This window comes from Canis lupus, chromosome 5, assembly GCF_048164855.1.
Source record: "Canis lupus baileyi chromosome 5, mCanLup2.hap1, whole genome shotgun sequence".
NCBI classification, from domain to species: Eukaryota; Metazoa; Chordata; class Mammalia; order Carnivora; family Canidae; genus Canis; species Canis lupus.
Window position 1 is genome coordinate 59,139,145 of NC_132842.1, and position 27,296 is coordinate 59,166,440.

The 27,296-nt window shown below is 44.7% G+C and overlaps 2 protein-coding genes and 1 long non-coding RNA gene across 13 annotated transcripts in view; 2 read left to right on the forward strand and 1 right to left on the reverse strand.

Moving 5' to 3' along the window:
* The window catches only part of CSNK2A2 (casein kinase 2 alpha 2), a 79,750-nt gene extending 76,809 nt beyond the window's left edge, over positions 1–2,941 (forward strand). For 10 of the 11 annotated variants that reach the window (XM_072826903.1, XM_072826906.1, XM_072826909.1 and 7 more), the window contains one exon: positions 8–457. The gene's annotated coding sequence lies outside the window, so the exon portion shown is untranslated. Of the gene's footprint in view, positions 1–7; positions 458–1,328 lie in introns of those variants that run through there. The other variant, XR_012031416.1, reaches the window with a different exon arrangement.
* On the reverse strand, positions 45–8,161 carry LOC140633817 (uncharacterized). Its single transcript, XR_012031419.1, has 4 exons — positions 7,409–8,161; positions 5,736–5,813; positions 5,120–5,256; positions 45–2,866 (listed from the first exon to the last, which is right to left on the reverse strand). It is a non-coding gene; the product is annotated as an uncharacterized lncRNA (long non-coding RNA).
* On the forward strand, positions 7,635–21,675 carry CFAP20 (cilia and flagella associated protein 20). Its single transcript, XM_072826915.1, has 6 exons — positions 7,635–8,112; positions 18,053–18,132; positions 18,896–19,007; positions 20,105–20,293; positions 20,642–20,752; positions 21,237–21,675. The coding sequence occupies exons 1-6, from the start codon at positions 8,029–8,031 to the stop codon at positions 21,240–21,242; spliced, it is 582 nt and encodes a 193-aa protein (XP_072683016.1). The 5' UTR covers positions 7,635–8,028; the 3' UTR covers positions 21,243–21,675.
* The last annotated feature ends 5,621 nt before the right edge of the window (positions 21,676–27,296 follow it).

Consider the following 27,296-nt stretch of genomic DNA (forward strand, 5'->3'; position numbering starts at 1 on the left):
TCCCCAGGTCTGTTGCGGTTCCTCCCACTTTTCCATAAGCAGAACAAGAACCAAATCAAACGTCTTAACGTGTGTAGAGAGATCACGTTCCGTGAGCAGACACAAAATGGTGGCAGGTTTGGCCAGCACGAACCAGACCAACTGAAGGGCAGCCCACCACCGTATATCAAACCTCACTTCCGAATGTAAAAGGTTCACACGCCTTTGGCTTCCTGTTGACTTCCTCCTGACCCAGAAAGCATGGGAAATGTGAAGGGTATGCAAAATGGTTGTTGGTTACTGTTGCTCCCCCGTGTCCCTTGACTCGGCCTGTGGCCGCCTGTTTTTCCAGCAGACCACGTTAACTAGCCGACCACAGACTCCAGAGTGGGGGAACGGGGCAATATATGGCATGACGGGCAGTTACATATTATAATTTTAAAAGTATATATTATTGAATAAAAGGTTTTAAAAGAAATGTATGGAGAGTTTTCAGTGTGGAAGGGGCCATTAACCAAGACCCGTGGCCACAGAGAACTGAGTGAAATAGAAGAGCATTCATGCCAGGTTCTAGCCAGAGGAAAGCAGGGGGAGTTCCAGAGGTGAGAAGGGCCAGTTTTAAGGACACTCTTGACCAGAGATGAGAAGTGGGACAGGTATCGTGAACTGATCCTTGGAGTGGGGCAAATGGCAGGTGACTCCAGTAGACTGAGCAAGCCAGGAAAGCCATGTTTTGCCTTGACCCTTCTAACCTAGTGATTAGGTGGTAGACCAATGTCACCTCCAGCGACGTCTGGAGGATGCCTTAGTCCCTTCTTTGCTTTCTGTTGCTGGTGTCTCCATAGTTCATTCCAACTCCCCATCTTCTTCCCCTGGCCCTTTCTGGAAAGGCATCTTACCTTGGAGGCTGGGTGAGTCTGCTGTTGTACAGCAGGGAAGGGATCAAGGGTCTTGGGTCCAGATCCATGGGCTGTTTCTTGTGGCATTCGGAAGCTCCCATGAGCCGGAAGGAAAAGTGGCCCACTCAGCCGTGAGAAAGGGTACAGTGGAAGCACCGGTTGTATTTGTTAAGTGAAAATGAAACCTGCTTTACAAACGAGCCTTCCCTGGCTCCCTCAGGCCTGCCCTCCCAGGACAGCCGTGCCATCAGGAGGTGAAAGCAGCCATAACCTGGTGGCCATACAGCTTTGCCTTGGGCCATGGCCCATGTCCTGCCACAGCCCATAGAGAGCAGGAGTGATGGGCTGACCCTGATGCCCAGGTTGTTCAGGGGCGCCCACTAGTTCTCCACAAAAGCCACTTGGTCCCACAATATTCCTTCTTCTGTCTTTGCTGCTTGTCCTGAACAGGTGACTGTGGGAACCAGGTGTGGACACTCACAGTTTCTGAAGCAATTGTGGGGGGAAAAGCAAAGAGGCCCCTCGGGGTCACCGCAGCATCACAGTGTCCCTTGGAGCAGCTTCTGTCGTATGCAAGCAGTTCCACAGGTGTGGGAGCCTGAGACAGTGCCTGCCCCCCGGACATCAGCGAGGAGGGCCCGCAGGCCCACTGCCAGCAGACTTTGTAAGGCCGACAGGACGCCGAGTGGATGGACTTGGGACTTTGCAGCACCATCACTGGCCTGGTTTTCTCAAGTGGGCTCTCTCATGCGGCCCTTCTGACTCAAGGCTCTGCAAATGACCAGGTCTCTGGGGGACGGCATCTCCATATCTTGGTCTAATGAGCACGTCTCTGAAGCTCCTACCGACACGGTGCTTTGCATGTGCATGTTTGTCTACATAGCACGTTCCCTTCGCATTGACCCGCCAGCATTTGATAGCCTTCCCAGAGGATAAGGGTCTGTCCAGAGTAGACACGGTTGATTGACTTGGGAATTCTTAGATGCCATGCAGAACTTGAATGCTAGCTCCCCATTTATCCTCTCAACCAAGGTGCTCTTTAATTTCCCAGTGGGAAAGTCTTCTTTTCCAGAAACCTCTCAAGCATATCAGATAAGTTTCTTTTTTGTGTGGATGATTACTATTGGGTGGGAGAGAGTTTTTGCTTAGGCTTTTTTGACCTTGAGGGAAGGGGACAAGGGACCTGCTTACCCAAAAACAGTCTGTAAAGCTCATCCACAACGTGCTTGGAGATCCAGAACATCAATTCACATCTTTCAATGTTCACGCTTGTGTTTTGGGCTGTTTAATGTTTATTTAACTTTTCTGATGACCAAAGTAATAATGCTGGTGGCAAAAAATTCAAATGTTGCAAAAAGTAAATCATGAACACCTTCCCCCACCACACCCAACTCCCATCCTACCACAAACACATAGGAAAACTCTTTCCTCCCTTGGAGGAAGCCATGGTTAAATTTGGCATCTATCTTGTGGAATTTCTTTCTTCACATTTACTAACATCAAGATGATTTTTATTTTTACAGAAATGTAATCAAACTATACATCTTTTTTTTTTTTTTTTGCAACTTGTGCTTTCACTGAGTTGTGACAATTTCACTGTTAGCACGTAAAGATCTACCTCACCCCTTTTCATGGCTGTGTGGTGTTCCAGTGTGTGATGTACTACATGCAAAGCAATCCCTTACTGATGATTGACTCTATTACCAGTACTGCTGCAGTGAACACATTTGCACATAACATTTTTACACAGTTCATTGTGTTTGTGAGATAAAATCTTTAAAAAGAATTACTGTGCTCTATGCTTTGTTTTGTTTTGGAAAGAGCATTGCTATGATTCAGAGAAAGCAGTCTTCTCTTCCCTTCTTTCACTGGTGTAGGTCAGAACCGTGATGCCTTTAGCCTTGGAATTCTTGTGGGGCTCTGTTAGGCACTTGAGACACGGTGTCCAGAGTCTTTGAGCTTTCCAGGGAAACACGAATGTTTGAAACCTGAAAAAGCATTGGTGCTCACATAAGAAAGCTACAAAGTAAAAAATCAATAAATGTACTTACATGTCTTTCCAATCCTATGAGCCTCATTGTTATTTGCTTTAAAAAATTATTTTTCTCATTATGGTGAAGTGTCACAATCACAAAGTCAAATAATTTCAAAAGCAATCTTTTCAAAAGATCAAAAAGATCTTTTCAAAAAAATACGAGAAAAAGTTACCTTAAATATGAAAAATGGCTACCTTTTAATATGTTTGAAATGCTGTAGGGAAGCCTTCAAAAGTAAGCATGCAGGGGGACAGCAAATGTTCTAAAATATCCCTGGACGGAGGGGTGGGTATGGAATGGATGAACACTTTGAGGAATATTCAGCAAGCTTTTAAAATGTACATCTCAAACACATTATACAAAGTGAAGAAGCCAGACTCAAAAGGCTACTTACTGAGTGATTCCATTTATATAACATTCTGGGAAGGGCAAAATGTAGGAAATGGAGAACAGATTTGTGGTTGCCAGAGATTAAGCATGGCCCGTGGCGGAGGGAGGAGGGTGATAACAGGAGGAAATGTGAGGGCTGATGGAATTGTCTGTATCCTAATATGGTGATGGTTATATGACTTGGTGCCTTTGTCAAAACTACACACACACACACACAAATTTCTGTATGTGAATTAAAAAATAAATTTTAAAAACAATAAGCTAGGGATCAACAGAGTCCCATTTGAATTTCATCTCAGATGAACAGGAGCCTCATCTGCCTACCACTGGCTCTTCAACTGATGTTGTCAGGGCTGATGGTCTTTGGGTATAACCACTGGTGCTGGCGTGCAGTGGTTCTCCATCCACCAGCTGAACACCCAGTTTCAAGGCTCTCTTCCATCCTTGTTCCTAGCTAAAGGGTGATTCTCCAGGTACAACTACTCTCATTGCTAGACCTTACCATCCCTATCAGCAAGGAGGGCGGGGCATAAACTCTACCTTGCAGTGTGGCAAGTACTTCATGTCTCTTGGAGGAGGCTAGTGTTCAGAGTTCCTAGGGTTTGACACGAATAAACACTGTCCATCAGATTCTGGTGTCTGACCAGAGCCTTTGCACACTGAAAAGGATGCTTATAATTACTGGCATTTCTAATAGTATCTTAGTTATTAAAGCTGTACATTTAAAATCTAATTTGTGTTTTTAACATTGATTTCCAAGTCCTGTTCTAACTACAAACTAGTTGGTTTTGTATATAAACACTTTTGCTTATTCCTTGACTGATGGTTCAATCATCTCAAAACTTAATGGGTTAAACTGTAAATATTGTTTGTACGTTGAATCTAGTTTCCTCAGACATTTCAAAGTCAACCACATACCCAATCTGTTTGAATTCCACAAACATTTCCAATTGCTAATAGGGAAGACCTAAAATTAGATGAAGTTTTCCTAAGCATTCAAATATGAACATATTTATGTCTAAACTCATATATTTAATAAATAAAAATCTTTAAACATCAAATGCTTATATACTTATAATTCTTCGACATTGTTAAAATCACAGATCTAATTTCACATTCCTTTAAGCATTTAAAATTAAATTCAATGTATCAGATTCTCTAATACATTATCTTAACAAAATATCACAATAATCAGAAACTTATTCCTCAATTTGACAAAGATTACTGATAACCAGGGTTTTAATTTACTTGCCATAATCTCTGTGTATGTTTTGATATCCTACCAAGGTAACATATTCTATCTAAAGTCAGGACTGTGATACATTCACGGTTAGAGATTCTGAGCTGGTCATGTACTGGTTGCTACTTCTGCAATGGTTTCACCCAAATTTCAGGTAAACAAACTAAGCCCCTTGCAGTAGTAATGGGGTTTTCAAGGCCACCCCCTATGTTATACCTTACTTGATGAGGGTTAGGATTATGTTACCTGTTCTAAAACTCTTAATGAAAAAAAAAATAAAAATAAAAAAATAAAACTCTTAATGGCCTATTTGCATCCTCACCCACTACCCAGATTGGAATCCCTTTACTGTCTCAGTAAGTTCTGCTTCCTATTTATTAATTTTTTTAACTGACCCACTCCATTCTAATTAGAGAAATCATTGAAGGAAGCAACTAATTAGCAAGATTTCTCTTGTGTTTTGTCATTACATAACTCCATGTTGATGGAGGGAAAACAATCCTAAAGAATTTTAGTGCTTAAATGCATTTTTCTGTGAGAGACACATGGTTTTAGGTTAATTTGGTCAACATTACCTTTGAAATGAAAATAAATGTCAGAGGTGTCCTTTTGGCTCTAGTCTACTCATCCGTCCATTCATTCATCGTGTGCCTGCCATGATGGTGGTACTGTGTAGGTGCTGGGATACAATGCACAGAGATACAATCTGCACCTGAAAAAAGCATACCAAAATTAGGTCCGTAACGGAGCCAACTCACTAATTCATGCTCTCCAAACCTTTGATCAAATCATTTTTACTGTAGCCAAGGTCATGATCACAATCATCTTTGAAATCCAATATAAGGAAGAACTGAACACAGTTCAGGCAGACACTTACTGAGAATGGGTAGTTAGGAGAAGCAAATGCTTTCATTTTCTCCATCAGCTTGCTCGTTGATTGGCTATCTGTTCAAGGCACTTAGGCCCACACTCACTTAAGGTGTTCCACTTTATTTGAGGAGAATGCATGGTTAATTAGAGAAATGTGAGCAGGCAAATGGGCTAGGTGAGCCCCAATTCAGAGTAGAAGATCTCTACTGGCTGGATGGGTGTGGAGCTGCTGAAACTAGGAGAGACAGAGCCTGTGCTGGATCTGTAGTAACCAGGACCCCAAGTCTGTGACTCTGATTCCCTGAATCAACACATACTTACTGCATTCCCACTTTATGCAGGCACTTGGATTGGGTATTGGGAATACATCAATAGGCAAGACAGACCAAATTCTTTCTCCTAGAAGATCAAAATCAGGGGAAAGGAGACAGCAATAAGTAACTATATAGACTATGAAGTGGTGATTAGTGCTGTGAAAAAAAATAAAGTGGGGTAGGGTGACAAAAAGTTGGGGTAGGGGGTCCATTTCAGGTTGGTTGTCAAAGAAGTCCTCTCTGATGAGGTAGTATGTTGAGTTGAATAGTGTCTGCTCAAAATTAATGTCTACACACAACCTCAAAAATGGACACCTATTTGGAAATAGGGTCTTTGTGGATGCAGTAAGTTGAAAGCCTCAAGATGATGTCATACTGGATTCAATGTGGACACTAAATCCAATTACTGGTGTGCTTATAAGAGGAGGGGACACAGGAAAACTATGTCAAGATGTCAGAGAGATTGGAGTAATGCTGCCACAGGCCAAAGAACAGCTAGGACCATCAAAAGCTGGAAGAGGCAAATAAGGATCCCTGAAAATTTAATAACAACGAAGGGATAAATTGTCCACTGGCCTAAAGTATATAGAGTTCCCAGAAGTCATCCAAAAAGGATTATTTCATATAAAAAATTTTTGAGATTCTACCCTAATAAGATCCATATATTTCCCCCTGTACCATGTCTAGAAATTCTGGCTAGATTGTTCACAGGGTTGCTGTGAGGATTAAATGATTTAGTAAAAGCTAAAGCTCTTAGTATAGTGCCAGATACCTAATGAATGCTCCACTGATCTTAGCCATTTGTAGCTGTTTTGATGATGATGTTCACTACAAACTCCTTTTCCGTAGCCACAACACCCAGAACAGGCCTGGGCATACGGTATAATATGGAGGTAGATGCTCAGTGAGTGATAGATAGGTCTCCAGCATTTGGGATTTCTTCCACACGTGAAATATCAGAGCTTATTTTATGTCTTTTAAAAAATGTTCTAAGTATTAGTTGATTTTTAAGGGATCCCTGGGTGGCGCAGCGGTTTGGCGCCTGCCTTTGGCCCAGGGCGCGATCTTGGAGATCCGGGATCGAATCCCACGTCGGGCTCTCAGTGCATGGAGCCTGCTTCTCCCTCTGCCTATGTCTCTGCCTCTCTCTCTCTCTCTCTCTCTCTCTCTCTGTGACTATCATAAATAAAAATTTAAAAAAATTAAAAAAAAAAAAAAAACTGTTGAGGGACTCCTGGGTCGCCCAGCGGTTTAGCGCCGCCTTCAGTCCCGGGCATGATCCTGGAGACCCGGGATCGAGTCCCGCATCCGGCTCCCTGCGAAGAGCCTGCTTCTCCCTCTGCCTGTGTCTCTGCCTCTCCCTCTCTCTCTCATGAATAAATAAATAAAATCTAAAAAAAAAAAAAAAAAAAAAACCTGTTGATCCAACTCAACTTTATTTTAATTTTATTAACTTCTGCTTTTATATTAATATTCAGGCTTTGTTTGCTAGTGAATTCCAGGTAATGTTTTCCCGAGGGCACGGTTTGCATCCCACAGGACAACACGGTGTATAGCCATAGTGACTGTTGATAAAGCAGTGATGCATACGAGGCGAGGAGCCCAGGGAATGCGCAAGAGCGGTCGGCCGCTTTAGCCCTGCCCTGACGTTCTCAGAACACCAGGCAAGCCGCTGCTTACCAAGCACCTTCCGCGCCTTTCTCCGCTCTCGCCCCTGTAACTCCTCCCAGTCCCTCCGGGGGCGGGGGCGGGGGCGGGGCCAGGCCGTGCGGTCCCTGACCCCGCCCCCGCCACGTTTCCGTGACGCCCCGCGGGGGTGCCGCACCGTCTGCAATCTCCCGTCTTCTTCCGCCTTCTAAGGCAACTCAGGAGGACTGAGATGGGAAAAATATTCCCTTGACAACAGAGTTCTTTCCACCCGGGCCCAAGAGCGGAGGGACCGGAAGCCGCGAGCCTGTGTCAGGATTGGGCCCCGCGCGCTCGGGGGCGGGCCAAGTGGGCGGAGGGATCCATTTTACGCGGCGGAAGGTCCGCCGCCTCCATTCAGGGCGGGGAGAGCGGCGCGGGCGGCCGTTGCTGTGGTTTCCGAGTCGAGGTTTTTTTTTTTTTTTTTTTTGCCTTCGGGGAGCTGAAACTGGAGGACGTTGCGTCTCGCGTCCAAGTTTAGCCGCAGGTGACTACAGAGCCGGCGGCCAGGAGCGCAGCTTCTCCTTCGGACCGGGGCCGGCCCTGCCTTCCCTTCGCCCCTCGGCGTCCGTATCTAGGTCGGCTCCGGCGCGGCTGGGAAGGCCGCGGGCGAGATGTTCAAAAACACGTTCCAGAGCGGCTTCCTCTCCATCCTCTACAGCATTGGCAGCAAACCCCTGCAGATCTGGGACAAAAAGGTCAGGATCTGGGGGCGCTGGCTGGGCGGGGCGCAGGGGCCGCGCCGCTCCTCGTGCGGGCGCTGAGGGCGGGCGGCGGGGGCGTCCTGCCGCGGCGGGACCCCGGCCCCCAGGCGCGAGGTGGGGGCGTGGCCGGGGCTTCCGTGGCCTGCGGCCGCGGTGTGCCGTGACCGCCGAACCTCGCCGCCGTCTTGACTTGGTCAGTCGCTTGCTCGGTTTCCCCATTTATATAGCGGGGGGATCGGTGGTACCGTGTCCTAGCGTGAAATGCATGACCTTACAACTTGAGGCCGCTTTGAAAGAAGCTGCTGTTCACTGATTGCACGAATATTTCCTGATGCCCTGTTGGGTGACGGGCACTGTGCTGGGCACAAGACACAGGACCTTTGTTCCAGGCACACAAGCCAGAGGCAGTTATGTTTGGGTTTCATTCATTTGCTCCTTTCCTTCCAGTGATCTCCAGGGAGAATTCGGGGGCCTTGGGCACCTGCTCCACATTCAGTGCTACTTGGGGTCTGTACTGTGCCTTCCGTGCTTGATGCCTACATCAGAAAAAGTTACAAAATGGTGATAAAGCTTTGTTTGGATTAATAAACTCAGAGCCAGGTTTCAGCCTCATTATTATTATTTTTTGAGGTATCCTCTGGATAACACTTTTTCACTGACCCCTGGAGATAATGATCCTGTCCTGAGTCGTTTCATTTCTCATCCAGATTCCCAGTCAGCTGTACTCACCACCCCCCCCTTTTTGTTGTTGTTGTTGTTGTTGTTGTTGTTGTTGTTGTTAAGGATAAGTTAAGACAGGCACTTTATTGTGATTCCTGAGGGGAGAACAGAGAGAAGTGGTATGTTGAATGGTGTTTCTATAGAGATGGATGTGGAATCATCTAAATAACAGTTTATTGGTCATGAAGCCAAGAATCTTGGATTTCATCTCAGAACAACTCTTTGTCTTCCCTTATCCACAGATAGTGTTTTGGGCAACCCAGAGATTGGGAGAGAACACGACAGCCTTCTGCCTGTCACCACTAGGAAATTCTGCATTTCCAAAGCAGCTTTGAGGGTGTGTTCTTAAAGTCATTTTTATAAGACAGTTGAAAGATCTGAGTATAGTGAGTTATTTGGGAGCTTATGCATATATGAAAAATTTGACCAATTTTCCTCTTTTACAAGTTAAGGCTAATACCAGGAGTATTACACAGGAAAGTAGTTCCTTAAGTTAGTTAGTTAGTTAGTTAGTTATTTTTTACATTACTGAGGTTTTCAGTTCCATGGTTTTGTTCACATTGGAATAAACACTGTAAACTCTAAAATCACATCTCTGCAAAGAGAACCTAGAATAAATATACCTAGAAACTTTGTAAGGATGATGGCTTCACAGCTGTGGCTTGACTTAGTTATGGGCTGTCAGGAGGCCTGGAGAGAGTGACCTTGTGTGCCCTTGAACGTGGAATGGTAACAGAATTGTCAATATGAGGCAGTCAAACTAGAGAATGGGACTTGATCTAGGAGAGCTTTACAGAGCAGGTCAGAGAACTTACACTGAAACAAGTCCAGGGTTAGGGAGGCCTCAGCATTTCTAGTGTGTGAAACTTACCAGAGTTGTCCATTTTAACCCTTTGGGGCTTGATCTTTTGTAGCCTATTTTTTACAGCTTTTTGATTAGTCAACATGTTTACACATGGAGTATAAAAGCAAAGTAACCATGGTGCACTGTGTCGCTTAACACCACTAGAGGTCGGATGGTACCCTGATGACATAAACACGTGTGAAAACATTAGAACAACTGGCAGGGTTACAGGGCCTAAATGAAACACGTTTGAGCAAAGAAAACATATAGAATAACACTCATTTATTTTTTTTTAATTTATTTATTTATGATAGTCACAGAGAGAGAGAGAGAGAGGCAGAGACACAGGCAGAGGGAGAGGCAGGCTCCATGCACCGGGAGCCCAATGTGGGATTCGATCCCGGGTCTCCAGGATCACGCCCTGGGCCAAAGGCAGGCGCCAAACCGCTGCGCCACCCAGGGATCCCTAACACTCATTTTCAACAAAGTTCTCATAATAGTAAAAATTAATTACATTTCTACTTTTTGTATTTAGACTACAAAGTGTTTAGGGGTGAATTTTTTCCCCTGGGGCAAGGTAAGGAAAAGAAGAATGGCAAGTTTGGGATCAGATTCATAGGCCTCGTTGTATGTGTGCCTTTTCTTGGCTGTATTACAGAGTCCTCAGGAAGTTTTGGGACTCCAACCCAGTTGGGAAAACACTGGGAATTGATAGACTTATCAAAGACTTATTGAGCAGCAGTTAAGTCACAGGCATTGTGTAGATTTGGGGTGACAGCAGAGAGAAGACCTTTCCATACTCTCAGGGAGTAAGGCAAAGTTGCAGTAAAGGCAAAGTTTGATGGAAAGAGGGATGGACTGCCCACATTTATCTTAGAAATGACCCTGACCTGGTTGCTTGGGTGGCTCAGCAGTTGAGCATCTGCCTTTGGCTCAGGGTGTGATCCTGGAGTCCCACATCAGACTCCCAGCAGGGAGCCTGCTTCTGCCTCTGCCTATATCTCTTGCCATATCTCTGCCTCTTGGTGTCTCTCATGAATAAATAAATGAAATCTAAAGAAAAGAAAAGAAATGACTCTGACCTTTGCCAGTAGGTACATATGGCTATTTTTACTATTTTGGTTTTTTTTTTTTTAATTTTTATTTATTTGTTTATGATAGTCACATAGAGAGAGAGAGAGGCAGAGACACAGGCAGAGGGAGAAGCAGGCCCCATGCACCGGGAGCCTGACGTGGAATTCGATCCCGGGTCTCCAGGATCGCCCCCTGGGCCAAAGGCAGGCGCTAAACCGCTGCGCCACCCAGGGATCCCTATTTTTACTATTTTGATTACACAAACTTTACTATTCCCCTGCCTGAGTATATCAAGACAGAATTTCTATAGTTTGTTTTCTGTGAAGAATAATCTTGGAAAAATTAGTTTTGGCTTTTTTTTTTTTTTTTTTTTCAGATTTTTTTTTTAATTTATTTATTCGTGAGAGACATAGAAAGGGACAGGCTCCATGCAGGGAGCCTGATGTGGGACTCGATCCCGGGACTCCAGGATCACACTGTGAGCCTAAGGCAAACAGATGCTCAACCACTGAGCCACCCAGGCATCCCTAGTTTTGGCTTCTGTTTAGGCTGTGTCTCCTTATGAATGTGTGGAGTGAATGCCATAATCCTAATGCCAGTGAATTGACAAACTCTGTTGTTGTGAGTGTGGTTACTAATATATGTAACACCTGCATTGTGTCGCATTTTGTAGTGATTCCACCTTCTCCCATGGTTATGGGGATTAAATGAAGGTGTATATAAAATGCTTGGCAGCAGTTATGGCATACAGTACTAAGTAGGGCAGGAAACTGAGAAATTTGCTCAAGAGTAAATAAGTCTATAATTGATGCTTAGAAATAGGAAGTGCAGTAAAGTCAGATTTCAGAAATTAGAATAATTTAGTCATTGTACCAGGGCTTTCCCTGTCTAAAAGCCTTAACATGGCTCTCAGGCCACACAGCACATGGTCTGGTGCCCGCTTCACTGTTTCTCCAGGCTCACCTCCCTTTCTTCCCTCACCTTAGCAGTAACCTCCCACTGAACTGAAAGAGGTCATGTTCTCGAACCTTCAGGCTTCTGTCCTTGTCCATCCCTCTGCTGGGACTCCCCTTGCCATCTCTTCATTAGTCTCTGGATCACAGTGGAAAGGCATTTCCTCAGGTTACATTAGTTTATATCCACTCACCCCTCCAAGGTTAAGTTCGTTTTTATCCCCTTATAGAACCTCTACTTCCTTTTCATCATCATCCTCGTACTTGAAATTGGCTTCTTAAAATCTGTATGCCTGGTTATACTGTAAACTTCCTGATAGAGGCCTCTGCAATTTAAAAAAAAAAAAAAAAATTTGTTTGAAAAGCAAGAGAGAGGGCAGGGAGAGAGGGAGAGAGAGTCTCAAGTAGATCCCCCTCCTGAGCCAGAGCCCAATGTAGGGCTTGATCCCATGGCCCTGAGATTATGACCTGAGCCGAAACCAAGAGTCACTTAACCAACTGTGCCACCAAGGAGCCCCAAGATCTCTGTTTTGTTTTGAGATCTTGAGAAATTTTGAGCTTATGAGAAATTAGGGGCTTCTTGATGTTCCCTTAACTTCTGGGACCAGCAAATATTATATTTACTAAAGGACTTTTATGTTTAATATAGTCATTACTTCTGGTTTGTAAAGAAGATACCAGACAGTTCTGTTCTCACTTATGTCTGTATAAAACAGTTTTCACATTTCAAATTATAAATATAAGTCTAACATGCTGAAAGTCTACTAGATGAGAATGTTCATTCATACCATCTTTCTTGCCTCTCACCTTGTCTTTCAGCTGCTGCTGATCCTTGCCTATTCCAAAATGAAATATTAGAACCAGACTTTCTGTGATTGTTTCTGGATAGTATTAGATTCCCATTCCCTGTTCCTAATTTTACTTATTTATTTTCCCTGTTCCCATTTTTAAAAATGAATTGTCTCCAGAAAAGTAGTTTCCATACCCTAGTTTTTTCTTGTTTGTTTGTTTTAAGATTTTATTTATGCATGAGAGACACAGGCACAGGGAGAAGCCGGCTTCCCATGGGGAGCCTGATGCAGGACTCGATCCCAGGACCTCAGGATCACGACCTGAACCAAAGGCAGATGCTCAACCACTGAGCCACCCAGGTTCCCGCCCACTCCCCGCCGCCCCCCCCATCTAGTTTTTAATTAGCAAGCCTTATTGGTACATGTTAAACTGCTGCAGTTTCCAGTAGCAGAATCAAGGGCATTTGGATGGGAAGGTAGTACAACTGTTTTGGGTTTTGGTGGTTTTTGTTTTTTCCGACTTTCCCTGGATCACTCTGATGTTTATTATTCTGAATAACAGCTTTTATTGTAATTGGACTCTGGCGTGGGTTTTAGTTCTACTTGCCCTTGCAAGGCATTGCTGGGAAGATTGGTTAGCGATGCACTTAATTATCCTTACTTTAACTAAAGGGTTGTTTGTATATGCCGAGAGTTGCCTGTGTGCTGTCTGGAGAGTCCCTATTAAGTGCAGCAAAGGGAGAGAAGCTTTTGACCCATTGGAGCCTGCAAGGCCCAAGCCTTGAGACCGAGCTATGCCCATTTTTCCCCACAGAGGTCTCCCTCTGCCTGTTTTCAGACTTAGATCCCAGCCCCTAGCCGCAGGCAGAAACTTTCCTGCTGAAATGGACAGCTCTTAAAGGCTTAATGTAAATTGGAACATGTGTCATTAAGACTAGGATGCCAGATGGCGGAGGGCTCAGCTGTCTGCCAGGATAAGTGGGTGGAGCCAGAGAAATGAAAGGTTGGGGTAGGGAATGGATACAACTCCTGTTATTTTTAAAACACTTGAAGAAATATGGAGCATTGGCCAGCTTCCTCCCTATCCCAGGAGTACTTTTTTCCCCTCAGCTTGACCCTCCTCCCTGGAGCTTACATTGAAGGAGAAAAAAAAAAAAAAAAAATCAGTGTTCTTTATTAGTTGCCTCAGCAACCATGGAAAGCCTGGGAGAGTGCAACAAGGGCTTGAAGGCTCCCTTCCTCACATTTGCAGAGGCTGAGAAGGGTTCTCATTTGTAACAGCTAGAAGCCTGGGTCCTGTAGCTCATAGCTTGGGGGTAGCCAGGGGTGGGGAGTAGGGGGGTAGGGAACTCATGAAAAAAAAAATGTAGAATTGGCCTTTTTTTTTTTTTTTCTTTTTGCGGAATAAAACACATGTAACCAACACCTTGATAATGGGAATGTGTCATGAAATAAAAAAGAATTAACAAGTCAAAGACAATTGGCAGTTTCTCATTTAGAGAAGGAAGTAAAATAAAACCCACTTCCACCCTAAGCAATAAATGCTGACCAGTTCATTTTATCTTCATTTCAAAGCCAGGCCTGCTTAGTGACCTCTGAACTGGAAGGAGCTAAGGAAAGGAAGTTGATGCTTTCTGAGGCCGTGTATCTTGTTGTATGTGTTTGTCAGAGCTGGTCTGAGGAGGGGTGGCTTCCTGGAAGAACTTTACAATTAAAGGTGGTGACAGCCAGATTGCCAGGGTGGTTGGGAGGCCTTCCCCCAAATTGTCCACCCTCCTTTTCCCTTTGATCCTAGCTTTAGAGCCTAAAGAGGTTTGGGGAGGTTTCCTTTGAGTGCTCATGTCTCTTGTTAAGTGCACCTCTGCCCCACCCCTCTTCTCCAATGAGTTTGTATTTGCAGCCCTGTGAACTTAATAAAGGAGAAAAATCAGGGCAGCCCAGGTGGCTCAGAGGTTTAGCGCCGCCTTTCAGCCCAGGGCCTGATCCTGGAGACCTGGGATGAGTCCCACGTCAGGCGCCCTATATGGAGTCTGCCTCTCTCTCTCTGTCTCTCATGAATAAATAAATAAATAAAATCTTAAAAATAAAAAAACAACAACAACAAAGGAGAAAAATCATAATTCACTAACAGATCAACTTAATTTGATTTCAAAACTCTGGCAGCTGGTGATATAAGACTACTTCAAACTCCAGAGAGACTGGTGGGCATTCCTTTGAAAAAGCTGCCTTTTTTCCTGAGTTCTCTTGTTTTATGGACCCAGTTAATTTTATAAGAGTTAAGTCTATAGGGACACCTCGGTGGCTCAGCGGTTGAGCATCTGCCTTTGGCTTAGGGGTGATCCCAGTGCCAGGATCAAGTCCCATATTGGGCTCCCTCCCTCTGCCTATGTCTCTGCCTCACTCTGTGTATCTCATGAATAAATAGATCTTTAAAAAAAAAAAAGTCTATGAGTGTGGTGGTTGATGTGTTGCTGAGAAAAACTTTTTTTAATATTTTATTTATTTATGATAGACCACAGAGAGAGAGAGGCAGAGACACAGGAGGAGGGAGAAGCAGGCTCCATGCCAGGAGCCCGACGCGGGACTCGATCCTGGGACTCCAGGATCGCCCCCTGGGCCAAAGGCAGGCGCCAAACCGCTCAGCCACCCAGGGATCACCAAAAAACTTTTCTTTAAGAAGTTGTTGAAAGTCTAACTGAAAATGAGCTTACTTCTAGGGCAGAAGCAGAAGAGAATATACCAAGTCTGTTTTGGCTTCCAGTCTGGTGGTTTCTGCATGCATTGTAAGGCAGTGTTTTCTTTTGTGAAGACTTGAAAAGTCACATTTGCTGGAGTGAAGTCATTTGCTATAAACTTTGAGATGGGCAGAAGCAAATTTCCTAACATTTCCTCCCTATGAAATCTGGCTGGGGTTTCTGGAGCTGAGAGAAGTCTCACTGTGCTAGGAGAGACCTTTGGGGAGGTAAGATTTGAAGCCATGCTTTCAAGCAATGTTTTCAGGCAACAAGTTGCCTTTTAGCAATAGTTGTCCTTGAGCCCTAATTAATCAAGTTAACCATCTGTTTAATTGTAGCATTATGTACCTTTTAAAGAAAGAAAGAAGTTATATTAGATATAACTATATTAGAATAATTAGCTGTATGTTATAAAATTAGTGTTTGCATCTTATTGGAATACTGGTAGCTCTTAACAATGTGACTGCCTCACATTACTTGGAAATAGAAATAATTTCTCAGTTGAGTCTTCCTTCACCAACAAGCCTGCTTGATTTTCCCCAGTAGCTGTGGGCTAGCAAACAGAGGAGGCATATTGTCACTTCGGTCAAGAGTGTTTAGATGGGGAATGAGGTGGGCAGTGTTGGCATGTGCTACACAGACCCAAGGCTTTGTTTGCTTAATCTCCCTGGGAAAGAGGCCCAGAATTTGAAGCAGGAGGGCATTGGGTGTCGCCAGCTTTGTTTGAGAAGCACTTCAATGTGACATTTGTGTCTTAAGAACCTAAGAAATGCTGCATTGGCAGAGATCTGAGGCCCATCCACTATGCATTCTGTCTCTGATAATGGGTACCAAAGGCTGATTTGTGGGAAAGCATTCTTCACGTTGGCAGCCTCCCTGGCTTTGTGATATACCCCAGGCTCTCTGGCTTCCTATAATAGTCCATGGTGGGTATGTTATCCAGGAATTTTTTAAAAATCCTCCTTGAATCTATTCATCCTTGCCAACTCTCAGGGTGACAAGTTCCAGAAGTCAGCAAATATTTGAATGCTTAGTTTATACCTAGCATGATACTAAGCATTGTAGAAGACACAAATGATGCTTAATGCTTGATCCCTACCTTTGAGCTTACTTTTTGGAGGAGACTAGACTCAGTTGCATCTTGCAGAAAAAGATGGGCACATGGGAACACCAAGCATGCCATAAGTGGATCAAATTCACAATAATAGGTCACAGAGACTGATGTCTAGAAACCAAATGCCGTATTATTAATAATATGTTTTGCAAAATATAATTATCCATCAGACTTGGCACCATGTTCTCTCTTGATATGCAAGCCTAGTGGAAAGCCAAAGGATTGAGCCACAGACTATGACAGACCAATACAGCCATTTTCACTACACCTGGGAAAGGACTACATGCTTTTGGTGCATCCTGTTATAAAGCTGGTTGATTGTTTTCATGTGTGAATACATTCAGCCTTAATAGGCCAGCCCCAAGTCGAAAATACCTGTGCCTATCTCTGCTCATCCATATTAGGTGCTTCACAGTTCAGTGCTTGATGGTATCTGTGCTTTCCTGAATATTTTGAGAAAGGGAATCTGTATTGAGTATTGATCCCTCCCTATATTGTACCTCCTACATATGTAGCAGACAATACAAAACAATGTAGGATGAAGTACTAAATTATGTCATCTGGGCTACATAAGCCAGACAAATTAGAAAGAAGAGAGGTCAATGTGGGATGAAATGCTAAAGAAGAAGGCTTTTGTGTATGGCAAAGATGAGACTTGAATTCTCATTTTAGAAAGTTGAAATTTAAGAGACTCTTTTAATGATAAAGAACAAACTGAGTGTTCCTAAAGGGGACGTAGGGGATGGGGATTAAGGAGGGCACTTTGATGAGCATTCGGTGTTGTATATAAGTGATGGATCACTGAATCCTGCTCCTGAAACCAATATTGCACTGTATATTAACCAACTAAAATTTTAAAATAAGACAACTTCCAAAATGCAATTTAGGGAACAGAAGATAAGCATGAAGTAGGAACATGATACTAACTAAGCATTTTAGAAGATAAACATAATGCTTCATACTGGGGAAATAATGCTTTCATTTTTTGGTTCCTTCTCTCTTCCTTCTCTCTCTCTCTCTTTTAAAAAGATTATACTTATTCATTTGAGAGAGAAAGAGCATAAGCTGGGGGGAGAAGCAGAGGGAGAAGGACAAGCAGACTCCCCGCTGAGCTGGGAGTCCAACACGGGGCTGGATCCAAGACCTGGGAATCATGACCTGAGCCAAAGGCAGACACTTAACTGAATGAGCCAACCAGGCACCCCAGCCACCCTCCTTCTCAGTGGGACCCGGCATTCAGCCTTTCTGGCCAAAATGCATGAGGCAGGGTGGGTAGTGGAAAGCCTGGTCATTAATCCTACTCTCTCAGGATCCTTGTTTAACATTCCCCGGTGTCAATGTCGACATCTGTAAAATACCACCTACCTCGTGATTTTTGTTTTCAAGTTAAGTCCGAGAATGTATATGAATGTTCCTAGTGCATAGTTATATACAACATTATTCTGATGTACAGATTGCCAGATCACCTCCAATTCCTGTGGTGGTTGATGGGACCCTGTGGAGAGGTAACATCATGGCTTACTTACGTATAAACTCAACTATACCATGTTACAGAGTTCTGTGTTATGCTCCGAGGGCTACTGTGAAATTTTAAATGGTCCCATTCAGCCTTCAGAATCTTAAACTAATTGCCAAATATTTCAGAACTAATCAGTTTTTTGTTTTTTTTTTTTAACTAATCAGTTTAATTTTCTTCATTGTAGGTGCGGAACGGCCATATCAAAAGAATCACTGACAACGACATCCAGTCCCTGGTACTAGAGATTGAAGGAACAAATGTCAGGTAGATGGCCCTTTTGTTCACCCAATGACACTGTGCACAAGTGAGGCAGTACATCATAGAGGTTAATAGCACAGACCGCAGGATCAGCCACCTGCTGTGGAACCAGCCCGGCTGCTGACAGCTCACCTTGAGCAAGTTACTTAATGCCCCGGGCCTCAGTTTCCTCATCTGTAAATGAGGATAACAAGACACCTTCTGTATGGGGTTATTGTGAAGATTAAGTAAGTGAACTGTAAACAATTTAGTGAATTATAATTGTAAATAGTTAAGTAAGTGATTTATAGATAAAGCCTGCTCAGCCCATACTAAGTGCTAAGTGGTAGTTATATTGTTATTAATATGTAACCAAAGCATGTGGATGAGCATGGAGGGGTGGCACTAATCATCCAGTCAGGTGGCCTGGACCCCAGTGTGGTTTTCTGGGCTACAGTGGTCTTAGTTCAGGTTTTCTATCACTTGATGGTTCTCTTAGACCAGAAGTGAGTCTTCTCTCGCTGGAGGAAATTGGTCAGATCACCGGCCTGGCTTTGTTTCTCAGGTATTTTCTTGTTGATGTCTGGCTCTGTGTTAAGCTTCTGTTTGAGAGTCTGGCATTATTTTTATAAAAGCATCAGCTAATTTGTGGATTGAAGGATTATTGGATGATGTATCTGGATCTTTAAATCTGCTCTTCAATTTACCTCTTGGACCGAGTGTTTTCACTTTGTATAGCACAGAGGAAAAAGACAACTGGTGTGTTTATAAGCATCTCCTCTCTCTGCAGCACCACATATATCACATGTCCTGCAGATCCAAAGAAGACATTAGGGATTAAACTTCCCTTCCTCGTCATGATTATCAAAAATCTGAAGAAGTATTTTACCTTTGAAGTACAGGTTAGTAGATGCATATGATTATGTACACTCCTAGCTCCTAGCTATACCATAGGGATGGCCTATCAACTTGGAGGAATAAAGTAGCTCTAGGAAAGTGTCTTTATTCTTTTATGTGTGTTCTTTTCTGCCTCCACTGTACACTTGTTGCGACCATTATTATTATGACAGAAATTTGGTATTAGTAATCAACCTGTCGTGCCAAGTTTTTAAAGGAGCAGCAAGCACTAAATCTGAACAATATGGCAACAGGATTTCAAAGCTTGAAGGTTAGAGTAGTATCCATTTAGTACTGGTTATTGTTGGCCTTTGTTTTGGTAACTTGATTTTTCAAATGGAAGAAGATTTATGAAATCATCCTATGAAATCATCTGTGGGCCCTTGGATGTGTCATAAGCAGCTGGCGTTGTTTCGGCATTGGACAAGATAAACTTGCTACTTCCGGGCCATCTGCATCCAGTGTGACCTGTATCTGGTCTGTTTATTCTCCCCTGGGCCTCAGCCTTGGGAAACTGGGCTATGGGAGTTCAGGCCCTCGTCTTACGAGGGTTGTTTGCTTCTTGCAAGGTAGAGTTAGTGTGGCTTTCCTCTCCTTTCCTTTCCTTTCCTTTCCTTTCCTTTCCTTTCCTTTCCTTTCCTTTCCTTTCCTTTCCTTTCCTCTTTCCTTTCCTCTTTCCTTTCCTCTTTCCTTTCCTCTTTCCTTTCCTTTCCTCTTTCCTTTCCTCTTTCCTTTCCTCTTTCCTTTCCTCTTTCCTTTCCTCTTTCCTTTCCTCTTTCCTTTCCTCTTTCCTTTCCTCTTTCCTTTCCTTTCCCCTTTCCTTTCCTTTCCTTTCCATTCCATTCCATTCCATTCCATTCCATTCCATTCCATTCCATTCCATTCCATTTTATTTTTATTTATTCATGAGAGACACAGAGCGAGAGAGAGAGAGAGAGAGGGAGAGGCAGAGACACAGGCAGAGGGAGAAGCAGGCTCCATGCAGGGAGCCCGACATGGGACTCGATCCGGGGTCTCCAGGATCACGCCCTGGGCTGCAGGTGGCGCTAAACCGCTGCGCCACCGGGGCTGCCTGTGTGGCTTTTTTTTCTGTGTTTCACAGGTACTAGATGATAAGAATGTGCGTCGGCGGTTTCGAGCAAGTAACTACCAGAGCACCACCCGAGTCAAACCATTCATCTGTACCATGCCCATGAGGCTGGATGATGGCTGGAACCAGATTCAGTTCAATCTGTCAGACTTCACTAGGCGGGCATATGGCACAAATTATATCGAGACCCTAAGAGTGCAGGTACTGTTTCCTTTTCTGATGGGAACCCCAAACGGGAGAGGAGATTGTGCTCTGCCTGTTACAGGCTTATGGCCCTTGTGACAGAACAGTATGGGTTTCTGGCCAGGGTGCCCAGGTCACTGTTCAGAAGGCTCAGAGGGGTCCAGGACACACATTCAGGTGTCTGCTCAGATATACCGGGAGAACATAGCAAGCAAAATATCCCTCTTCCAAGAATCCACCCCTACACCATGCTGAGGAGATGCCAACAAGATGAAGCTTTGACAGCATCAATGGGAGGGGTTCCAGGAGAAGCAGGAAAAGAGGAAGGTCAATCATATTTTGTCTCTTAAAATCTTGCACCCACAGATCCATGCAAACTGTCGCATCCGACGAGTTTACTTCTCAGACAGACTCTACTCAGAAGATGAACTGCCAGCAGAGTTCAAACTGTATCTCCCAGTTCAAAACAAAGCAAAGGTAAGCCGGCCTTCCTCAGAGGAGGACAGACCATGATTAGGGGAAGCTGGAAAGTGCTCTCTTCTGAGTTCAGCCGCAGAGCTTCTCCATGTTGACATGGGGGCTGGAGTACCTTTCATCCTAAGACCTTGGGTCTTCTTTATCCACCAGCGCTGAATCGGGATCAATCCTGTGAAATGTTCTGTTTACCTCTGTCTCTACCTCCACAGGGTGGTCCTGCCCCTCCCGGTGGGTATCCTGCTGCTTCCGGCTCACGGGCTTTCCTCGGATGTCTTCCATCCGAACCTCTTTATCAGCCCCAAATTACTAGCAGCCCATTGGTCTCTGACAAAATGGCAGGCTGTTACATGCCTGACTGCTGCTGACATACATTTCCAGTGTCACCAAAGGTGGTGGGGGGGGGCGGTGGTGTCAGTGGCACCGACCATCTATTTTCTGAGAATTTAAACTGATGCCTCTTCTGTTTGTTTCCTTTTTTTCCTAGCAATAACTGGAATGCAATTCAAGGGATAGACCCTGGACATGGCTCTTAGTTTAAAAAGGAAACTATCTGGAGGACAATGCAAAAAACAAATATTTCTGTTAGTTTACTGTGCTGTGGTTCTTTTATCTACTACTTGGTATCCTTTGTTGTGGACACCGGTGACCATGCCATAATGCCATAATTGCATTATAAGTACAGTAGGGAATAAGCTGTCCTTTGGAACATGAATGCTGGAGTTTATCCTGCTGCCTGCCCCAGTGCGTGGGGAGATACATTTACCACGAACTTACAGAATTAAAGATGTCTCATAAGGCAATTTCAGACCAATATTTCTTCCTACGGTTTGTTCATTGTTTTATATATTATCTAAATATATGTATATGCTGTGTAATACTCATAATCCGGAAATGAATAAAATACTATATTCTTGGTTTGTAAATTTGTTCTTAGTTTTTAAGTATTTTTTCTTTCCTTTGTGATGTGAACATAGAGCTCTTTCCAAAGAACATCCCGTACACCTATGCTATGGAGTAACTTGCAGTAAGCACTTAAAGAGCAAGACAAATCTATAGATACTGATTTAGAACAACTCTCAAGATTAACTAAATGGGAAAAAAAATGTGAACAGTGTATGACCAGTAGAATCATCTTATTAGGGGTTGGGGCCTATGTCAAGCTTAAGACAAAGTGGCATCCAGTCCAGATTGCTCTTTTTTAAAAATTGTATTTCTCTATTTATTTATTTAGAGAGCATGAGTGGGGGGAAGGGCAGAAGGAGAGGGTGAGAGACTCTGAAGCAGGCTAAGCTGAGTGCAGAGCTCCACATGAAGCCCCATCTCAGACTCTGGATCACAACCTGAGCTAAAATCAGAAGTTGGACACAACCGACTGAGCCACCCAGGTGTCCCCAGAATGCTTTTAAATACCTTAGGAAGGGGATCCCTGGGTGGCGCAGTGGTTTAGCGCCTGCCTTTGGCCCAGGGCGCGATCCTGGAGACCCGGGATCGAATCCCACGTCAGGCTCCCGGTGCATGGAGCCTGCTTCTCCCTCTGCCTGTGTCTCTGCCTCTCTCTCTCTCTCTCTGTGACTATCATAAAATAAATAAAAATTAAAAAAAAAAATACCTTAGGAAGTTGTCCTACTGGCGCTCCACCTATTCTTTGGTAAATAGCACAACTAGTGTCCCTCAGCATTGGAGCCAATCTCCATTTCCTTATTTGAGCTCCAGATGAAGTTGTTGCCTAGAATTTAGGGACTTAGAGGAGAAGTGTTTTCTTAAACACTTGAATCACATGAGAGAACTGAGACCGGACCCCACTTTACCCACTCAGACTTCTTGGGCATATGCTTGTTTAGGGAATGACCAACTCTGGCACAAACAGTTAAATTTACAAAAGTTAAACACTTAGGTGATACAATCGTACCAAGTGTAACATTCCTGAGGAAAGCCTTTTGGAAGCAGAGCAGAGCATATGCAGATGCACCTGGGTCCCAAAGGATACAGAAGAACTAGTACAGTGATTATAGCTGGAGAGAATGGTTATTGTATCACATGTAGACTTTTTGTACTATAAAAAAATTTTTTTGAAAAGTAATTTTATGTAGTAAGAATTTCCAAGTCAAGAAAAGAACAAAAGGCCGTCCGAGATACTGTGCTTGCCCCAGGGAACCCTCCTGGATCTAGTTCCATTCCATAGGAAAGACGTTGGAATTGGCACCAGCCATCTTAACGTTGGTTAGAGGTAGAAAAAGCTCTGGCTTGGACACTGCCATTGCTACTTTCTGTGAAGTTAAGTGGCAAGAAGCATTATCCTCCTGCATCCTCATCGTGCAGTGTTCTGTGGGCTACATCCCTCAGGAGGTGGGCGGGGGGTGAGGGGGGTGCGTCTGGAGGCGAAGGTGCTCCATTGCAACCTCATGCAACTCCCTGAATTTCATTTCTCCCCATAGTTGCTGAGTGCTTGACACTCAGGTGGGCTCAGTCACAAGAAATTTGCCCTCTCTTTTTGTGCTAACGACTAGACTGGAGCTACCTTTCTCATGGATGCCACCCCTCTGACAGTCACCAGTGGGTCAGCACTCAGAGGACCACTCACCCAGGTGACACTGCCTTACTCTTTCAGGGCCAACCCATCGCAGCTGAGTGTCCTCCCGCTTCTCCATCCTTAAACATATTAGCATTGCCGTTGTTAGGCTCCATGTGCCTATCTCCTAAGCCTGCAGGGTTACATTACACGCGGATCCTCAGAAATGGGTGGTGGTGGGGTGGCCTGGGACCTCAACAGAGCTCCTTGTCTCTGGTCACTGTATAGTGAAATCTTCCTTCTGATACGGAGTCTGTTGTGAGATGAAAGATGCTTTTATGGAGACGAGAAGACCCCGTTAGCTTTTCATCACTCTTTAGTGCCAGGCCATCAGGGAAGTGCTCCTGGAAGTACAGAGAAATACAGTAACACACTCTCCTTCACACAGAGCCCCTTTCACCCTGAGGCACTTGTCAGACTATGTATGGGGATTACCTCACCTCCCTCTTTGGGGTGGAAGGCGGCAGCTGTTCCCAGATGCTTTACATATCCATTGGAGAGGAAGTGAGGGGGAGTGAGGGTGATGAGGGATGTATTATCTAAGCTGGACCCAGGCCAGTATGAATTGTGGCACCGAGGACTGCATGGCCCCTTGCCCTCAGCCTTCCAGCTCACCAGAAAGACGGCAAAGACCAGTTAAGAGGCCGAGAGAAGGAGGGAGGGACAGATCATGAGGGTTAGCAGCTTCCTCCATGGTGCTGGGACCAGACCAACCTTAGATTATAGAAATTGAAGGAGCCAGAGTTGCATTATGAGGCTCCTTTAAAGTCATGATATGTTTTAGAAGGAATTGCCTTCCAAATGAGAGTGTTGGGACACCTGGGTGGCTCAGCGGTTGAGTACCTGCCTTGGGCCCAGGGCATGATCCTGGAGTCCCAGGATCGAGTCCCACATCGGGCTCCCCAGAGGGAGCCTGCTTCTCTCTCTGCCTATGTCTCTTCCTCTCTATGTGTCTCTCATGAATAAATAAATACAATCTTTTAAAAAAAATGAGAGTGTTAATTGTCATGAACTTAATGGGCTGGATATGTGTCCATTCCCAACATGAACTTAATGGGCTGGATATGTGTCCATTCCCAACAGGACTTAATCCTGGGGGAGAGTGGATCCACTATGGCCCTGATGTGCCACTGGCCCGTTGACTGCTTTCCCTGTAGCCAGACCAGCCCCCTTCTGGGGCTTTCTCAGGAAGATAGGTAGGCCAGAGGACAGTCTCCAAGTGATTTCCCCAGCTTAAGCCAAAAGCCTCAAGGGTTAGGGTATTCACTGAGAAAGATCTTGGTCCTCTCCTTGTCTAGACTTATCTCCCTCCATTTCACTGATGAGGCTTGGGCTAACCCCTCTAATAGTGGCAGGAGTGGAACAAGGATGTGGGTCACCTGATCTTATACCATCCCCATCCTCCTGGTGTCCGTGGCCCCTGCCTCCTGTGTGGCTGGCTGTGCCCTTTTTGTAGAGGGCAGTGAGAAGTCGGAGAATCCCTTGGGTGGCTGAGCCAGGTCAGACTTGGCTGCTGAAGACAGCTCAAGGCCCAGACTCAGCTCGGCCTTTAGGGTAGGGGCTGGCCTGGTTGTCACTTCATGGTTGCGTGTTAGTGGACCTTCAGCAACTAAGGCTGAGGGTAAAGAGCAGTAGGGCAAAGGTTTGAGTCACAGAAAGGTCCCATATCTTTTCTTTTTTTTTTAAGATTTTATTTATTTATTCATGAGAGACACGAGAGAGAGGCAGAGACACAGGCAGAGGGAGCAGCAGGCTCCATGCAGGGAGCCCGATGTGGGACTCGACCCCGGGACTCCAGGATCATGCCCTGGGCTGAAGGCAGCACTAAACCACTGAGCCACCCGGACTGGCCCTGAGTCCCATTTCTGAACTGAAAGTATTTGAAGGGGCTAGGCCAAGTTTTAACTACTTTATATGGATTTGTTTTCCTGAATTATCATAGCACTGAAACAGGCACCATTACTCTCATTTTACAGATGAGAAAACCAAGGCACAGAGATGAACATGCCTGAGCTCACACCATGATCCCCCAACTGGTAGAAGCGGATTGCAAAATCAAGCTATTGAACCCCCATGCTAGGCTTTGAATCACTCTACTTTTTTCTCTCTTTTTTTGCATATTTTTTTATTGGAGCTCAATTTGCCAACATATAGTATAACACCCAGTGCTCATCCCATCAAGAAATCACTCGACTTCTTTGACCCGCTGTTTCCTCCTCAACAAAAGCAGCCAGATGAGGAAGCTTACCTCAGTACTGGGCTGCAAGAGACCCCATGAATGAGGGCTTTGATCGGTTGTGTTTTTTCACACCGTGGAATATGATACAGCCATGAAAAAGGGACCCATTGCAGCTAGGTGCAGTAATAGCGAGCACACAGACCCCATGTGCAGTGAAAACAGCAAGGTACAGTATTTAGAATGATTCCACTTCCCTCTTATTTTTAGATAAGCCAAACAATGTGCTGTTCTAGGTTGCATTGATAAATGACAGTCCATAGCGACAGGCAGGGGATATTGAGAATCTCAGGGCTTGAGAGATTGCTTTACCTTGGCGGCGGGGGGGGGGGGGTGTGGAATGGGGACACGAGCAATGGGAGAAGTGCTTCAGGGGACTTCCAAGGGCCACCAGGGCTGTATTTCCTAACCTGGGAAGTGTCTACACACGGATGTTGTTTCATTACAATTTGAATTATACACACGAATACATTCTTCTGATTATACTCCTTGGTTTAAAGTCCAATTTAGATTACTTAGCCCTGGCCTATTAAAATGCAGGCTATTGGGGCCCAGCTCATTAAGATGCAGAGTCTCCTTCAGTAGATCTAAATCTGGCCCAGAAATCTGCATGGCAGTCCCCTGGTGACTTGGTGTTTCTATCACTGATGAAGCTGCTCCAAGTTGGAGTAAGCAAGAGTTAGGCGCAGATAGGCCAGATGCCAGGAAGAAAGAAAAGCATAGAGCAAAGCCCTCCTTGAACTTTAAGTAAGTTCCTTTTATACAAAATTCTAGTATGTAATTTACATCTCTGCGCCTTTTCCAGAACCTGAAAATACGGAGTCCTGTAATGCAAACCACGAGTGCCTCTGGGCCCTGGTAGAGGTGCTCCAGATTGTAAATCCACAAGGCTCTGAACATCTGGATGAAGCGTGAGCCTTGGAAAAATTGTGCCTCTTGGTATCCATGGTGTCTGAAGCAAAGCAAAACAGTGTGCAGTGGCTGGAACCCCTTATTAAGGGGGTAGAATGTCACTGAGAGCCTCTGCTATTTCACTGCATGGGGGAAATAAAAGATTAACAAGGATTTCCATGAGTTCTCTCCCTCTCTTGGGTCTCTCCCAACTCTCTTCCAGAAAGTCTAGTCTTCAGTTGTGAATCCTCCCAGTGGTTGGGAGGAAATACAGTAAATTCAGTAAAGACAGTAGAATCAGTCCATATGCACAGCAGCGTTTGGGTTCCAGGGCACCCTCCATAGCTGCCTCCTTTCCAAGGCTGCACTCATGTTCACTTGAACCCTGAAGAATAGAATTCTTCAAAGCCTCTTTTCTTGGTTCACACTGTGGAAGCCTACCTAAGCCAATATGTCGGGTTCCTGGTGACTGTCAGGGGCCCCCACCTGTGAGAGGCAGTGTAAAGCTGTTGCTCTTTCTCCCTTGGGGCTGGCTGCAAGGTGGTGTGCGGCTCTGAAAGTACATCTCAGGCCACATGTATGACATTGACTGGTAAGCACATGAGAAAGATTCGTGCCACCCGTTCCAAAAACTTGTTGAAGCATCCCTTTGCTCTTTTCTTGCGTACTTCCTTGAGGAACAGGAGGATGTGTGGCGGGGATCAAGTAACCAAGCAGGCTCACAGGGAATGCTCTGCTGAATGTGTGTGTGTGGGTTCGGGGCATGAGCTGCAGACCCTATAGGCATTCCAGACTCAAACATTCTGCAGGGCTTACATGGCTGGGCCTGCCAAATTCTTGTGCCCCAT

Coding starts and splice junctions, on each gene's coding strand:
- CFAP20 (XM_072826915.1), top strand. CDS start 8,029: ATGTTCAAAAACACGTTCCAGAGCGGCTTCCTCTCCATCCTCTACAGC. Junction 18,133..18,895: donor ATTGAAGGAACAAATGTCAG/GTAGATGGCCCT, acceptor CTCTCTCTGCAG/CACCACATATATCACATGTC. Junction 19,008..20,104: donor ATTTTACCTTTGAAGTACAG/GTTAGTAGATGC, acceptor TGTGTTTCACAG/GTACTAGATGATAAGAATGT.